The 17765-nt window shown below is 41.2% G+C and overlaps 1 protein-coding gene and 1 non-coding gene across 2 annotated transcripts in view; both read right to left on the minus strand.

Moving 5' to 3' along the window:
- The window catches only part of Ask1 (apoptotic signal-regulating kinase 1), a 450944-nt gene that overhangs the window by 210276 nt on the left and 222903 nt on the right, over positions 1 to 17765 (minus strand). The window contains exons 15-16 of the mRNA XM_080278838.1: positions 14507 to 14673; positions 4651 to 4746 (exon numbers count right to left, since the gene is read on the minus strand). Coding sequence (XP_080134964.1) covers positions 4651 to 4746; positions 14507 to 14673 — 263 coding nt within the window. The remainder of the gene's footprint in view (positions 1 to 4650; positions 4747 to 14506; positions 14674 to 17765) is intronic.
- Positions 12198 to 12316, minus strand: LOC145408118 (5S ribosomal RNA). The gene has a single exon (XR_013898864.1). It is a non-coding gene; the product is annotated as a 5S ribosomal RNA (ribosomal RNA).

The following is a 17765-nucleotide window of genomic DNA, read 5'->3' on the forward strand; positions in this document are numbered from 1 at the left end:
TCTTTATAACAGTTTTAATGTCTTTTCAGCAACATGTTTATTGTGTTATGCTGTTTTAGCACTAGTAAACACTCTTCATTTGATTTTGGGTAGGGCCTGTTTGGTGTTATAGTACTATTTGATAAGGCAGGTACATGTCCCACTGGAATGCTCCTCTATTTTTCCCACTGATTCTTAACTTCACACTTCAACATTTCACGTTTCGCGCGGTTTTAGCGGAACATCCAAGCAGCAAAAAACGAGGATTTACTGTATATATATGTATATATATATAGACAAACAGATAGATGGATAGACTGATAGAAAGATAGATGGATAGATAACAGACAGACAGATAGATAGATAGATATGCATCTATGTATATATATATATATATATATAACTATACAAACTTCAAAGAGGCATAAGTACACAATGATGTACAAATACAGATGGGCTTAATATTCATATATTTGGAATTTGTTACTTTCAGTCTATCTATCTATCTATTGCCAGACACCTCAATCCCATTTGGGGTGGCCACAAACAAAACGCCTCCACGTCGCCCTGTCCCCCGCCATTTCACTGCCCTGCTCCCAACTTACATCCCCCTCTCTCATATACCTCTCCACCCCATCCCTCCATCTCATCCTCGGACTCCCCCTCCCTCTTCCCCCCTCCACATCACTCACAAACACTCTCTTCATCAGTCTTTCACCCTCCATCCTCTCTACATGGCCAAACCACCTCGGTGTGTTCCTCATAATGCTTCCTATTACATCCACATCCACACCACTTTGAATAAAAAGGATATTAAGTACAAACAATTAACATCAGTTCCCTGGGAACGTAAGAGGCTTTGTCACACTTCATAATCTATCACAACATAGTTCAGAATGCATATGATCACACAATACGGGTATTTACCAGTGTTATCCCTTAATATAAATAATACATGTGTGTGTGTGTGTGTGTGTGTATTTATTTAATTGTGATATACAGGAAATGAGCTACGCTCGTGGGGTCTCGTCTCTGTTTCTCAGTAAGTCAAATTTAACTTTAAACTCGTTTAAGTTTTTAGACTGGATGATCTCTTTGTCCAGACTATTCCACAGATCTATACATCTATAAGGAAAACTATATTTCTTGATATCCTTCAAGCAGCTTGGTTTCTTGAGTTTCATTCCGTGTCCTTTTGTTACTCTTTTATCCCATAAAAACAGATCTTCTTTGTCAATTTTATTTACTCCCATCATGGTCCTGAACACTGCAATCATGTTTCCTCTCTTTCTCCTTTCTTCTAAGGAAGGCAAATCCAGCTTTTCCAACCTCTCCCTATAAGACAGATCTGCCAGACTGGGGACCATTTTGGTTGCTGTTCTTTGTATTCTCTGAATCTTGTTTATATCTTTCTTTTTGTGTGGGGACCACACTACTGCTGCATATTCTAACCTGGGGCGAATCATGGCCACTATCAGTTTTTTCACCATCTCCTCATCCATATAATGAAAAGAAACTCTTATATTAGTCAAGAGTTTATACGTCTCTAACTGCCTTGTTTATGTGTTTTTCAGGTGACAAACTATCCTGGACCAGCACTCCCAAGCCTTTCTCATCTCTTGCTTTTGTGATTGGTTCATTACCCATCAAATAATTCAATGATGGCCTCTTGGTACTTTTAACCATTTCCAATATTTTACATTTCTTTGCATTAAGTTTCATTTCCCACATCCGGCTCCAATCGTGTATCCTATCCAGATCCTCCTGCAGCATTTTACAATCCTCCTCAACCTCTTCCTTCCTCATGATCTTTGCATCATCAGCAAACAGACTTGCATAACTGTTCACTCCATCTACCATATCATTTACATAAATCAGGAACATTACTGGCATCAACACCGAGCCCTGTGGGACTCCACTTGTTACTTCCCTCCATCCAGACATCCTATTCTTTATTACTGTACTCATTTGTTTGTCTCTCATCCATTCCAGGAGGATCCCCTTCAGTCCTCCTATATGCTCTAGTTTCCACATTAGTCTTGTATGGGGTACCTTGCTGAAGGCCTTCTCCAAATCTAAATACAGTACACACAATCCACCCAACCATCTCTCTCCTGTAGCACGTCAATCGCTCGAGTAAAAACTCAGCAAGTTGGACACACATGACCTTCCACTTCAAAATCCAAACTGACATTCAGCCAAAATATTCATCTCTTCCAGATATTTTACCCATCTATCTTTCAGAATTCTTTCGCACAATTTTGCGACCATGCTGGTTTGGGACACAGGTCTATAAATTCAGGGGTTCTTCCCTGTTTCCTCCCTTATAAATTGGTACCACATTTGTCCTCTTCCATTCTTGAGGCACTTTCCCCTCTTCCAGCAAACACACAATTAAACTGTGAATCTTATCCGCCAGTTGTGTTCTGCATTCCTTCAGTACCCAATTAGAAATTCCATCTGGTCCAGGGGCTTTCCTTACATCTTGAGTTTCCAGTAATTTATGCACTTCCTGTACTTCCACTTTTATATCTTTTATCACTACATTTCTAGTCGTTCCCTCCCCTTCCACAAACTCACTTTCATTAGTGAAAACTGACTGGAAACATTTGTTCACTATTTCTGCTTGCATTGCCACATCTTTATAGACCTCTCCTTTTACTTTCAGTTTGGTGATTCCTTCTTTTTGTTTCAGTTTGCCATTGACAAATCTATAAAACAGTTTGGGTTCATCATTACATTTGTCTATTATACCTTCTTCGAAATTCCTTTCTTCGTCTCCACGTATTTTTGTGTAATCATTTCTAGTTCATTTATACTCTTCCTTTGTTCTATTGTTACCTTTCTTTCTTCAATTGTTCCACGCCTTATCTCTCTCTTTTTCTGCTATCATACACCTTCTATTAAACCACTTCTTTTTTCTGTTTTCTTTCCCCCTTACTCTTGACAAATTTTTCCACTCCCGAATTACAGAAGCCTAGAAAAATATCCCACTTCCTCTGTATCTCTCTTGTTTCTCTGAATTTTCAGAAAATTTTCTCAATCCTGTAAAGTTTGCTTTCCCAAAGTTGTATCTTCCCTGCCCATAAAGCTCGTCTCTTGGCTCCACGTTCCCTGTTATCAACTGGAACTCAAAGACCACATGATCACTTTTTCCAATAGGACACAGATAATCCAAGGATTCTACTACATCGGGTTCTTTGGTAAATAGTAAGTCTAGTCTTGCTGGTGTGTCCTCTCCTCGGAACCATGTCTCTTCTTTGACCCATTGCATCATAACATTGTTCATTGTTACATTTAATAATGTAGTGCCCCATGAATCTTTGCAGCCTCCTGAGTACCATTCCTCCCAGTTCACCTCTTTACAATTGAAGTCACCCATTAAAATTATATTGTTACTTTTCTCAATCATTTTCTGTAAATAGCTAGCCATGTCTGACAACATTTCCTGGTATTTATCATCACTCCATGCTCTTGTCTTGGGGGGAACATACACCACTGCCATATCTCTCTTACTATTCTCTCCAGTTTCTAATTTCATATTTATCACTTCGGCCCTGCCTTCTCCCATTTCCACGGTATCTACAATTATGTTGTTCTTCACGGCTATCATCACCCCTCCTCCCGTTTTTTCTTTTCTGTCTTTTCTCCACAGTTTGTATTTACCATCTCCCATATAAACATCAATATCTTCTCTTAATTTGGTCTCTACAAAGCACACAACATCAAGTTCATGTACCCTAAAAAAAATCATTGATTTCTATCATTGCCGATATTAAACCATCGACATCAGTATATGCCACCTTCCAATTCTTTTTCATGTTTTTCATACCTTCTTTTCTCCTTCTCTCTGCCAGTACCACTTCCTTAATTTCTGATCCATGACTCTCCAATAAAACACTGTCTTCAATAAAACACTGTGTGTGTGTGTGTGTGTGTGTGTGTGTGTGTGTGTGTGTGTGTGTGTGTGTGTGTGTGTGTGTGTGTGTGTGTGTGTGTGTGTGTGTGTGTGTAAATTATTACTCACAGTGACACATGGAGATGTAAACCCTTTCCAACCATCATATAATGCTATATGGTGGTCTAGGAGACTCATCCTGAGCCTTCAATAGAAAGCTGAGGTTTGGGTGTTTCATAACACTGAAATGCTGTACAGGCAGAAAAACTTTTCCAAAGGATTTTAAGGTCAGCAGATTTTTTTTTTTAATTCCTGGTATTTGAAAGGAACCTCAACAAGTATAGTTATATGATACCACAATACTGAAGGAACTGTTTTCTATGCCCTTGTACAGTAATTAATGTGACCAACATAGGCAAGGTTGGAAAGTGTCTGGTGTCTCCACATCTCTCAGAATAAAAGAAAATGTTTTTTTGACCCAAACTCTCCCTTTACTCAGTGAGGACACCCTAAGAGGAAACAATGATGACCTCAAGGAATGTCTTTAAGCCTCATATGATAACAAAACTGGAGACAAGAAAGAATATGCACTCTATTCAGCTCTCTGACTCTCAAAGTCTTTGTCATCATTTATCGGTCATTCAAAAGTGGTTTGACACCTCTTCTTAATGGTGCCCCCAAACAGGTAGAACAGGGTGGAAAATAATCAGCCAACATTCAGATGGCGTATTATTTTTCTAATAGTTTTCTGAAGCAGGTCAACATGCACTTACTTTGAACATTGCAGCTTCTGGAGACCCAAGCTCAATGAAGGGAGGCTTTCCTGTAGCCATCTCAACAACTGTGCATCCTAGTGACCAGATGTCAGCCTGAGAAAAGATAAATGTTCTTTAAGTAGTACGAGTACTAGTAGTAGTAGTTGTAACCTCAGCAGTCTGACCAAACCGCCGAGTCCCTAAGGAAGGCCACGGCCAAGACCGGGCTTTCCCACACAGCTCTCAAGGAGTGTATGTTGTGTTGTTGGCACAGGCGATTATGTGCAATGCAGTCTTCCAAAATGTGCTTAATAGTATGGGGTGCTGTGTTACATCCTGGACAGGCATCAGCGATGGGGTCATTCAGCCTCTTCTGATAACTCACGAGGCCTGGATGATACCCAAATCTCAGCCTGGCCAGGTGGACCCTGTCCTCATGAGGGAGGTCGGATTCAGAAAGGTGGATATCAGGAGGCTGTGCATCCAGTTGTGTGTTGTCTTTGTGTGAGTGAATGGAATGGCGAGAGATCTAAGCATAGATATGCTTCTAGAAACTGGTTTGAGGTGGGCAAGGGAGGGGGAGGTAGAGATGACATTATTTGTGTATGGTATCATGTGCTGAGTGTTGTTTTGATGTTCCTTGGTGTGTGTGGATGTGTTGCAATGTAGTGTTGTGGATGGTGTGGGTTTTTGGAGGCTGCTGTAACAATCTGTGTGCATCTCATGTCCAGATGATCTTGACTTTGCAGAATTTGGTTTCTTGGTGTTGGTGGTCATTAGGTGTAGCAGCTGTGCAGCCCGTGATCATTTGTAGGGCCTTGTTCTGTATGTTCTGTAGGATATTGCAGTGTGTTCTGGTGAGGTTAGAAGCCCAAGCAGGGCTTGCATAATTCATCACTGAACATATATATTGTTTGTATACTGCAGTGGTGGTTTCTTTGTTGTGTTTGAATGCTGTACAGGCAAGTGACCTTAGGGTGTTGAGTCTTGGTGTTAATTTATTTTTAATGCTTGTGATGTGTTGTTTAAAGGACACTGATGTATGTTACATCAAGGACTGTGTGTGTGTGTGTGCATTTACCTATTTGTATTTACCTATTTGTAGTATACAGGAATTGAGCAATGCTCGTGTTGTCCTGTCTCCATATCCACATTTATCAAGTCTACCTTTACACACATGAATGTTTTTCTCATGCACCACCTCTTTGTCTAAGTCGTTCCAAATATTTAAGTATTTACCTAATATACCTAATTGTGATATGCACGGAATGTACTATGCTCATGGGTTTCCGTCGCTGTTTCTCAATGTCAAATTTAGCTTTAAACTCGTTTAAGTTTTTAGACTGGATGATCTCTTTGTCCAGGCTATTCCATAAGTCCATACTTCTGTAAGGAAAGCTATATTTCTTGATATCCTTCAAGCAGCTTGACTTTTTCAATTTCATTCCGTGTCCTCTTGTTGCTCTCTTATCTCATACAAACAGATCTTCTTTGTCAATTTTATCTACTCCCACCATGGTCCTGAACACTGCAATCATGTCTCCCCTTTTTCTCCTTTCCTCTAAGGAAGGCAAATCCAGTTTTTCCAGCCTCTCTCTGTATGACAGGTCTGTCAGACTGGGGACCATCTTGGTTGCTGTTCTTTGTATTCTCTCAATCTTGTTTATATCTTTCTTTTTGTGTGGGGACCACACTACCGCTGCATATTCTAACCTGGGGCGGATCATGGCCACTATCAATTTTTTCATCATCTCCTCATCCATATAACGAAATGCTACCCTTATGTTAGTCAAGAGTTTATAAGTCTCTCCAACTATCTTGTTAATGTGCTTTTCTGGTGACAAACTATCTTGGACCAGCACTCCCAAATCTTTCTCTTCTCTCATTTTTGTGATTAATTCATTACCCAACAAATAATTCAGTGATGGCCTCCTGGTACTTTTATCCATTTCCAATATTTTACATTTCTTTACATTAAATTTCATTTCCCACGTCCGGCTCCAATTGTGTATCCTATCCAAATCCTCCTGCAGTATTTTACAATCCTCCTCGACCTCTACCTTCCTCAAGATCTTTACATCATCAGCAAACAGACTTGCATAACTGTTCACTCCATCTACCATATCATTTACGTAAATCAGGAACATTACTGGCACCAACACCGAGCCTTGAGGGACTCTACTTGTTACTTCACTCCATCCAGACATCCTATCCTTTATTACTGTCCTCATTTGTCTGTCTCTCAAAAAGTCTCTCATCCATTCCAGAAGTTTCCCATTCAGTCCTCCTATATATTCTAGTATCCATATTAATCTCTTATGAGGTACCTTGTCAAAGGCCTTCTCTAAGTACACACAATCCACCCAACCATCTCTCTCCTGTACCACGTCAATCGCTCTTGAGTAAAAGCTCAACAAGTTAGAAACACATGACCTTCCACTTCTGAATCCAAACTGACATTCAGCCAAAATATTCATCTCTTCCAGATATTTTATCCATCAGTCTTTCAGGATTCTCTCACACAATTTTGCGACCATGCTGGTTAGAGACACTGGTCTATAATTCAGGGGTTCTTCCCTGTTTCCTCCCTTGTAAATTGGTACCACATTCGCCCTCTTCCATTCTTGTGGGACTTTCTCCTCTTCCAGTGAGCATACGATTAAACTGTGAATTTTATCCGCCAGTTGTTCTCTGCACTCCTTCAGTACCCAATTAGAAATTCTATCAGGTCCTGGGGCTTTCCTTACATCTTGAGTTTCCAGTAATTTATACACTTCCTGTACCTCCACTTTTATATCTTTTATCACTGGAACATTTCTAATCACTCCCTCCCTTTCGACAAGTTCCTTTTCTTTAGTGAAAACTGACTGGAAACGTTTGTTTATTATTTCTGCTTGCATTGCCGCATCCTTAAAGACCTCTCCTTCTACTTTCAATTTGGTGATTCCTTCCTTTTGTTTCAGTTTGCCATTAACAAATCTATAAAACAGTTTGGGTTCATCCTTGCATTTGTCTATTATACATTTTTCAAAATTCTTTTCTTCTTCTCTACGTATTCTTGGGTATTCATTTCTTGTTCTTTTATATTCTTCCTTTGTTCTGTTGTTACCTCTCTTTCTCCAAGTGTTCCACGCCTTATCTCTCTCTTTTTTTTGCTATCATACACCTTTTATTAAACCACTCCTTTTTCCTGTTTTCCTTCCCTCTTACTCTTGGTACAAATTTTTCTACTCCCAAATTATAGAGGTCTAGAAAGATATCCCACTTCCTCTGTATCTCTCTTGTTTCTCAGAATTTTCTCCAATCTGCATTTTCAAAAAAGTTTCTCAATCCTGTAAAATCTGCTTTCCCAAAGTTGTATCTTCCCTGTCTATGAAGCTCGTCTCTTGGCTCGACGTTCCCTATTAACATCTGGAACTCAATGACCACGTGATCACTTTTTCCTAAAGGACAGAGATATTTCAATGATTCTATTACATCGGGTTCTTTGGTGAACAGTAAATCTAACCTTGCTGGTGTGTCCTCACCTTGAAACCGTGTCTCTTCTTTGACCCATTGCGTCATCACATTATTCATTATTATATTTAATAACATAGTGCCCCATGAATCCTCGCCGCCTCCCGAGTACCATTCCTCCCAGTTCACCTCTTTACAGTTAAAGTCACCCACCAAAATTATATTATTGCTTTTCTCAATTATTTTTTGCAAATAGCTAGCCATATCTGACAACATCTCATGGTATTCGTCATCCTTCAATGCTCTCGTCTTTGGGAGAACATACACTACCCCCATATCTCTCTTAACATTCTCTCCAGTTTCTAATTTCATATATATCACTTCAGCCCTGCCTTCTCCCATTTCCACAGTATCTACATTTATGTTGTTCTTCACTGCTATCATCACTCCTCCTCCCTTTTTTTCTTTTCTGTCTTTTCTCCACAGTTTGTATTTACCATCTCCCAAATGAACATCAATATCTTCTCTTAATTTGGTCTCTACAAAGCACATGACATCAGGTTCATGTTCTCTCAAGAAATCGTTAATTTCAATCCTTGTCGATATGAAACCATCAACATTAGTATATATCACCTTCAAATTATTTTTGATGTTTTTAATACCCTCTTCTCTCCTACTCTCTGTCCGTACCACTTCCTCAACTTCTGATCTTTCACAGCCATCCCCCTTAGTTTCCTTCACTTCTATTTCCTTAAATACCACTTCCTTACTTTCATATCCAATACTCTCCAAAAAAAAGTATTACATTCTTCCTCTGTCCTCCTATCATTTTTTTCCTTTACTCCTTCCTTTAATGATTTTAAAACTTCTCTTTCTTCTTCATTCAGATCTTTTCTTATTATAATATTTTCCATCCCCGTGTGTGTGTGGGTAGGTGGGTGGAGGGGGGGGGGAGTGTTGTTTATGGTGAGCTGTGGAATGGGACTATGTTTTGCTGTCCAGTTTGTGAGAAAAGTCACTGTAGATTTGGCTGGAGCTATTGTGACTCTGTTTGTGGTGAACCATTCATGTAATGTGTTGAGGTAATATTGGAGGATGTGCGTGGCTGTGATTGTGTTTTGGTGTGTACATTTGTTATGCTGTCTGCATTGGAAGCTCTGTGTATTTGTGGTGTGTAGAATGTGGGTGTGTCGTACATGCATAGATTACAGAGTGTAGGGGACAAAACATATCCTTGAGAGATGCCGTTTGTAAAGTTTCTGGTGTTCAGTTACTGACCGGTAAATGTTACATATGTGCATCTGCCTACTAAATAGTTTACCAGCCATCTTTTTGTGTTATTCTGCATGTTTCTGAGGCTGTGGTGGGGATGGCATTAAAAGCTCTGCTAATGTTTAGTGTAATTCGGAATGTTCTGTGTGGTAGCCCAGCTGTAGTTAAACAAGGAACTACAGATATTATTACCTAATAATGTCTGGTAAATATCTAAATACTGTATAACACTCTTGTGTTGTATTTGAGGTCTGTCAGATCATATGATTATGGTATGCATGATCACGCTGAGAGGAATGAGGTGGACTAGGAGACGGGGGAGCAGTCTGGGAGAAAGACTGAAAGTTCAGAAGCTGAGGATCAAAGAAATGGCAGATGAAAGCAATGTTGGGTCTGGTTAGTACTTGGATGGGTGACCGCCTGGGAACACCAGATGCTGTTGGCATCCCTACGTGTCAAGTGGGGTTGGTGGAGGATTAGTGCCCCTCCCTGTAAAACAATTAACTCTAAGCCCTTGGCCACCCCGTTTGGGATACATGGCGTCTGGCAATGAATAAATGAATGAATGAAAATACAAGACCAAAGCAGGGGAGGAGTTGGCAACAGTCAACTGGAAAGAAATGGATCCGGACAGCCTGTGGAATGCATATAGGGCTTGCTTAGTTTGAAATGTTAAAGCGGTAAGTGGTGTGGAAAGCGTAACAACAAAGAAGAAAGGTACGGCATGATGCGATGAAGAGGTTAAGAAAGCAGTGGAGGAAAACAGGAAGAAGTGGTTAGAGTGGTTACAGGACAGGGGTTCAATTGAAATAAGAACTGAATATACTGAGAGCAAAATGCACCAAATCACAGCTGGTCCGTGTTGCACGCTCCGAGTTCAAATTACAGGGGGAAAAAAGTCGTAGTTTTTTCTAATTTTTTACAATTTTTGGCCCATTTCGGGAATATTGGATCCCAGGACCAAATTATCCAGTAAGTGGGGATGTCCGGAAAGTGGACGTCTGGATAGTACGGGGATTACTGTATTACTTGACAATACTGTATTATATGTCTATCCAACCGATTTAGTCAACATACAATATACAGATAAATATAGTAGATACAGATATAAATCAATGAATTGGGAGGAGAATAATGATTGTATTATTCACTTTGTAAGTACGAAGAAGATCCATGAAGAATGAGGTAGGAGGCAGGCAGGTCAAAAGTAGGTGGGGGGTGGGGTGATGTGCTTCAAGGCAAAACTGATACCAGAATCAGTATCACTTTCCCCACTACTATCACTCACTTCACCATCATTCTTGGGCATGTACTCCTCATCAGAGTTGTTCACAGTTATGTCAGATTGTGTTTCGTTATCATAAGACACTTCTAAGTCACTATCCAAGTCAGATTCATTTTTGTAGGACGACATGGCACTGAATCAAATCCAAAAGTACTGACACATGTGGCTGCTTGAAAAACACTACGGTATGCTCCCACACACCTTCCAGTGGTACCACCACTGTTGTTAAGCTAGCGAGAGTTCCCTTACCAAGAAGCATTATCTGGCTATATCACGTGTTATAAGGCATTATATATACCAAATTCAGAATATACAGGGTACAATGACCTATACAACATATCTGAGTCATTTTCATAAAACTATGTCCAATGGCAGGGGCATGACAGGGGAGTGTGGCATCAGTGACAGAGCTGCCATATGTCATCACACATGAGATCACAAAGGACCCAAACCGAGGAAGAGGAAGCCCAATGGGCCTCTATAATGATCATGAGTACTCTAGTCCTCATGAACGTATTTGGTTCAGCTGCCGAAATTTCATTTTGAGTACAGGGCTACACATTACAGAAATTCGGTAAAGAAGGGGTTAATCAAAGAACGCAGACAGTCCACTGTCTCCATTCTCTATATCTTCATACATGTGAAAAATCTGTCTGGTAATGGATCATGCTGATTCACTACTAAATGAACTTTTCAGTACCAAATTGGCCCACATTTGGCAATGAAAAATACAAAATGGCAACCGTGACTGGGGAGGGGAGAGGGGGGAGGATGGAAGGGGTGAAGGGGCCGTGGTGTAAACAGCTGTTTGGTGCCGCGCAGTGCTCAACAATTTCAAATTACGGGTGGGAAAAAATTAGGATTTGGGGGGAATTTTTTTTGGGGGGGCCATTTTTGGGTTCCAAAGGTCCAGGCCGACAATGTCCAGTAAGTAGGGAGTCCGGAAAGTACAGGGATTACTGTATATCTATTTATTTCTCTATCTATTATCTATTACCAGATGCCTTAATCCCTTATACGGGGTGGCCACAAGCAAATCGCTCCACATCATCCTGTCCCCCATCATATCACTGCCCTGCTCCCATTTCACACCCCTTTCTCTCATATACCTCTCCACTCCATCCCTCCATCTCATCCTTGGCCTTCCCCTCCCTCTCTCCACCTCCACCTCACTCACATACACTCTCCTTTTCAGTCTCTCACTCTCCATCCTCTCCACATGGCCAAGCCACCTAAATGTGTTTCTCCTGATGCTTCCTATCACATCCACATCCACACCACAATGCTCCTTCACATTCTTATTTGTCAGTCTGTATCTCCATTTGACTCCACAGGCTCCTCTCATATAACTCATTTCCACAGCTCTCACTCTTGACTTGTGTCCCTCCAACAACGTTCAAGCTTCATTTCCATACGTTAGAGTTGGTATCACAATCCATCCCATCCATTGCCAGATGCCATGTATCCCAAACGGGGTGGTCAAGCGCTTAGAGTTAATTGTTTTACAGGGAGGGGCACTAATCCTCCACCAACCCCACTTGACACGTAGGGATGCCAACAGCATCTGGTGTTCCCAGGCGGTCACCCATCCAAGTACTAACCAGACCCAACGTTGCTTAACTTCGCTGATCGGACGGGAAGCGGTGTACTCAACGTGGCATGGCCGTTGGCTGGTATCACAATGCTGTCTTGAAATAACTTTTTCACTTCCATGCTCACTTCCCTGTTTCTTATCACTGCCTTCAAGGAACCGGCAACCTTTTTTCCCTGTTGTACCCTTTCGAGCACTTCACCCTCCAAACTTCCATCCTTACTCATCACACTACCCAAGTACTTAAACGTACTCACATTTTCCATTTCCTCATCATCCAACCTCACTGTACATTCACTGACTTACCTCTCTCAAAGACCATCACTTTACTCTTCCCTACATTCACCTTTAGATTCCGTTTCTTACACACTCTCCCAAACCCATCCACAAAGCCTTGCAGCTCACCTTTGTCTTTACTCAACAACACAGTATCATCTGCAAACAACAGTACAGGGAGTTTTCAAACTCCCTGGCATTAGTGCCACTCCAACATCCACTACCCTACCTTGTATCTCTTTTATAACCCATTCATATACAGACTGAACAACCATGGAGACATGACGCATCCCTGTTTCAACCCAACTTTCAAAGAGAAAAATTCACTCAGTTCACTATCCACACGCACTACAGCCTTAGCACCCTTATACCTACACTTCACAGCATTCAACAACTTCCCAGCTTCTCCATAAATTCTTAATACTTTCCACAATCCTTGTCCATCCACCCGTCATGTGCTTTCTCCAAATCCATGAAAGCCGCATTCAACTTGTATCCCTTCTCTAGAAACTTTTCCACTAAAGCTCTAAGAATAAATATCTGATCTACATAACCTCTTCCCTTCCTAAAACCTCCTTTTTCTTCTCCAATTCCTCTGTTATTTCCCTAACTGTCAATAAGTATCCTACCATATTCTTTTCCTATTACACTAAGAAGACAAATGCCCCTATGATTACCACACACTTCTTTTTTCCCTTTTCCTCTGTACAGGGGAAAAATTATACCTGACTTCCAATTCCCTGGGACTCAACCTTCCTCCCAGGCCAATCTGCACATCTTCCTCATCCATTCTACTACAGTATATATATATATATATATATATATATATATATATTTTTTTTATGCAAGAAAGAAGGAACCAAAGGCCAGGGGCCTGCAAACCATTCCTTCAAAAGAGAGAGAGAGAGAGAGAGAGAATTCAAGATCCGTTCATTTCGAGATGCCTGGACACACTGCGTTTGAAAGACTGGAGAAAGTAGGAAGTAGGAATTACAGACAGAGGGAGACAGTTCCACAGTTGACCTGTTGCATAAATGAAGGACTGAGAGTAAACGTTAACTCTTGCATTAGAGAGCTGGACAGAAAAGGGATGAGAGTTTGTTACTAGACAGGTGCTACACACCTGTCGTAGAGGTGGAGGGATGCATGCAGACAGTTCAGAGCAGCAGTGACCATTGAAGTAGCGATAGAAAAGAGATAAATGTGCAACAGTGCAGCGAAGAGACAGAGGTTGAAGGGTGCCAGTAACAGAGGGAGAGTTGATGAGACAAAAAGCCTTTGACTCCACCCTGTTGAGAATAGCTGTATGTGGGGAGCCCCCTCCCAAACATAAGAATTGTACTCTACACAGGGGCGGATAAAACCCGTGTTTAAAGTCAACAACTATGCATGCGTAAAGAAGGTACAGAGTTGGCTTGGCGCACCTAATTTCTTGGAAGCAGATTTTACAAGAGATAGAATATGATCTTTCCAAGATAAGTCCCGAGTGAATGAAACCCCAAGCATGTTCAAGGAAGATGCAGTTTTGAGCTGGATATTATTAAACATAAGTGGGTACTCCTGTGGAAGATTATGTCAGGTTGATATGTGTAAAAACTGAGTTTTTGATGCATTAAAAACAACATTATTTTTACCCCATATATACCCAATATACTGGATATAAAATGTATAAACAATAAACCTTCTTTGCAATGAACCTCTATTTACCGAATTTCAGTTTCGACAAATGCCAAATTGATTGGACAATCTCATAATAAACTACTAAAAAAAAGGGATTCGGCGTATGCTGTGGATGCAATCGGTAAACCAAGCAATGGCATTGGTCAGGCTTTGCCTGGCATCGTGTAATAACTTCTGCTTCTGCTGCACCTTGTACCTAGTTAATTTTACTGCCTGAATATACTGTAATGTAATTACAGACTTTATTTCTTATTTCTTAGCTATTTAGACTACACCATATGTAAACAAAGAGAAAAAGAACAAAAGTGTCATACCGGGGCACCATAGCCACGAGCACCCTTGTCAATGACCTCAGGTGCCATATATTGCAGGGTGCCTGTGAAGGTCTCCGTGCTCAGACACACACCAGCCAGTCGCTTAGATGTACCAAAGTCTGAGATCTTCACCACACCAGTATATGTGTTGACTAGAACATTATCACCTGAAATTTAGAACATTAAACCTGTGAAAAAAATACCAGTTTTACTTATGAACAACAGAATTTGAGTAATCCACATACCTTCAAAAATCACTGGGCTTTAAATGAATCCATATTAAGAATGTTTTCCTTTAAATTATGGATATCAGATACGAAGTGCATTAATGATGTCCTGCAGTCCATTTACACACGACAACAGAGAACGGATCTGCATCAGCATTCACATATCACCTGGCAACTGACTGATTCTCTTAAAAAATGTCTAAAGTACACCTAGTACCTTAAAAATATGCTGTGTACAGTTGTCATTGTTGCTGATGATCAACCCCAGTCTCTCTGGGTGAGCAGACCCGTCAACCACAGTGGAGCAACTGCAGCTACTGTATCACCACCACCGCCAATAAAAATGAAGTGCGTAGGAGTCCCTCTAGTAAGAACTCTGCCATGCTAACATGGAAAGTTACCATACTGACTGATACTGGGTATGGCTTATGTCACTGTGCAAATCGCAATTAGTGCAAACAGGAACTGTGTTGCTCGCGGACCTGCTTATGTGTATACAGCAATCCCTCTATTATCCAGATCATCTATTACCCAGATGCTGTGATCTGGCTGTTCGAAACCATTATTCAAACATTTTTCCATTTTATCCAGACAAAATGCATGTGTCCACGTGGGAATCATGGCTGTGCGAACATTTTCACACCCGGCTGAGCAGGAATAGCCCAGTGGCATTGCCCTGTCTGGCTGGGTAGTTCACCCAGCATCTGCTAGAGACCCCCCTTGGCCATTCTCAGTTCTGTGCGGCAACAGTGTATTGAACAGTTCCTCTCTGACAGTTGTCACGGCAGCACACATGGTGACTTCTGTGGTTGTCCGAGAGGAGATCCAGGATAAGACTGATGCGGGATGGTCAAATCACAAGTGCTGATGTTGATATTATTCTAGCTTACTGTACTTTACCATGATTTTATTCTACTTTACCATGATTTATTACATTTTATCATTATGTTTTGTGCCCCTCATGCATTTTTCTTGTGGTCAGTTTCTTCATGTTTTCATGTCACTGCACTGCAATGTATGGCCCTGTAGTGGTGATTGCTTATTTGTGGTTGAAGGGTCTGCTTGACCATGGCAATTGCTTGGATGTGGTGTATAGGTCTGCTTGATCAGATAGTGTAATGTTAAACAACAGGAACAAGTGTTGTACGATGTACTGTAGTGGACATTTACACTGGCTTTCAAAGTTAGGCTATGTATGAAGGGGGGCCAGAGGAGAAGTCCATTATCCAGACTGAGCCATTACCTGGACATGCCTTTGGTTCTATTACGTCAGATAATCGAGGGATTACTGTACACACACACCCACAACACACACACACACACACACACACACATACATATTACAAAAAAGAGAAGGGTGGGTGGACAGTACCTATCTAGATTTCAAGAAAGTATTTGACAGAGTACCACACCAAAGACTTTTATGGAAACTGTACCATCAAGGACGAATCCAAGACAAACTGTACTGCTGGATGCAAGATTTTCTCAGAAAAAGGGAAATGAGAACAGTTTTAAGGGGAAATTACTCATTATGGAGGGAAGTGACTAGCGTTGTTCCACAGGGCTCAGTGCTGGCATCAATTATGTTTTTAGTGTATATATACTGTGTATATGACATAGACAGAAATGCTGGAAATGAAAGCTATCTAAATATGTTTGCTGATGATGCAAAAATACAAAGGAGAAATACTAACACAGACTCTTATAGAGAGCTATATATCTATCTATTGCCAGACACCTCAATCCCGTTTGGGGTGGCCACAAGCAAATCGCCTCCAAGGCGCTCTGTCCCCCACCATTACGCTGCCCTGCTCCCAACTCACACCCCCCTCTCTCATATACCTCTCCATCCCATCCCTCCATCTCATCCTCGGCCTCCCCCTCCCTCTGCCCCCCTCCACCTCACTCACATACACTCTCTTCATCAGTCTTTCACTCTCCATCCTCTCCACATGGCCAAACCACCTCAGTGTGTTCCTCATAACGCTTCCTATCACATCCACATCCACATCACAACGCTCCTTTATTTCCTCATTCATCAGCCTGTCTCTCCATTTGACTCCAATGCTCCTCTTAAATAACTCATTTCCACTGCTCTCACTCTTGACTTGTGTCCTTCCAACAACGTCCAAGCTTCACTTCCATACGTTAGAGTTGGTATCACAATACTGTCATGTAGTAACTTTTTCACTTCCATGCTCACTTCCCTGTTTCTTATCACTACTTTCAAAGAACCAGCAACCTTTCTCCCCTGCTGTACCCTTTCAAGCACTTCACCCTCCAAACCTCCGTCCTTACTCATCACACTACCCAAGTACTTAAATGTACTCAAATTTTCCAATTCCTCACCATTCAACCTCACTGTACATTCACTGCCTTCACCTCTCTCAAAGACCATCACTTTACTCTTCCCTACATTCACCTTCAGATTCCGTTTCTTACACACTCTCCCAAACTCATCCACCAAACCTTGAAGCTCCCCTTCGTCTTCACTCAACAAAACAGTATCATCTGCAAACAACAGTACAGGGAGTTTCCAAACACTATCCTCTCTCAACAGGGCCACTCCAACATCCACTACCCTACCTTGTACCTCTTTTATTACCCCATCCATGTACAGATTGAACAACCATGGAGACATGACACATCCCTGTTTCAAACCAACCTTCAAAGAGAAAAATTCACTTAGTTCACCATCCACACGCACTGCAGCCTTCGCACCATTGTACAGACTCTTCACAGCATTCAACAACTTCCCACCTACTCCATTTATTCTTAACACTTTCCACAATCCTTGTCTATCCACCCTGTCATATGCTTTCTCCAAATCCATGAAAGCCGCATACAACTTCTTTCCCTTCTCTAGAAACTTTTCCACTAAAGATCTAAGAATGAATATCTCCCCTACACAACCTCTTCCCTTCCTAAAGCCTCCCTGTTCTCCAACTAATTCCTCTGTTCTTTCCCTAACTCTGTTAATAAGTATCCTACCATACACTTTTCCTATTATACTAAGAAGACAAATGCCCCAA

Source organism: Coenobita brevimanus, chromosome 75, assembly GCF_032717465.1.
Source record: "Coenobita brevimanus isolate Jiangsu-jjx chromosome 75, ASM3271746v2, whole genome shotgun sequence".
NCBI lineage: Eukaryota > Metazoa > Arthropoda > Malacostraca > Decapoda > Coenobitidae > Coenobita > Coenobita brevimanus.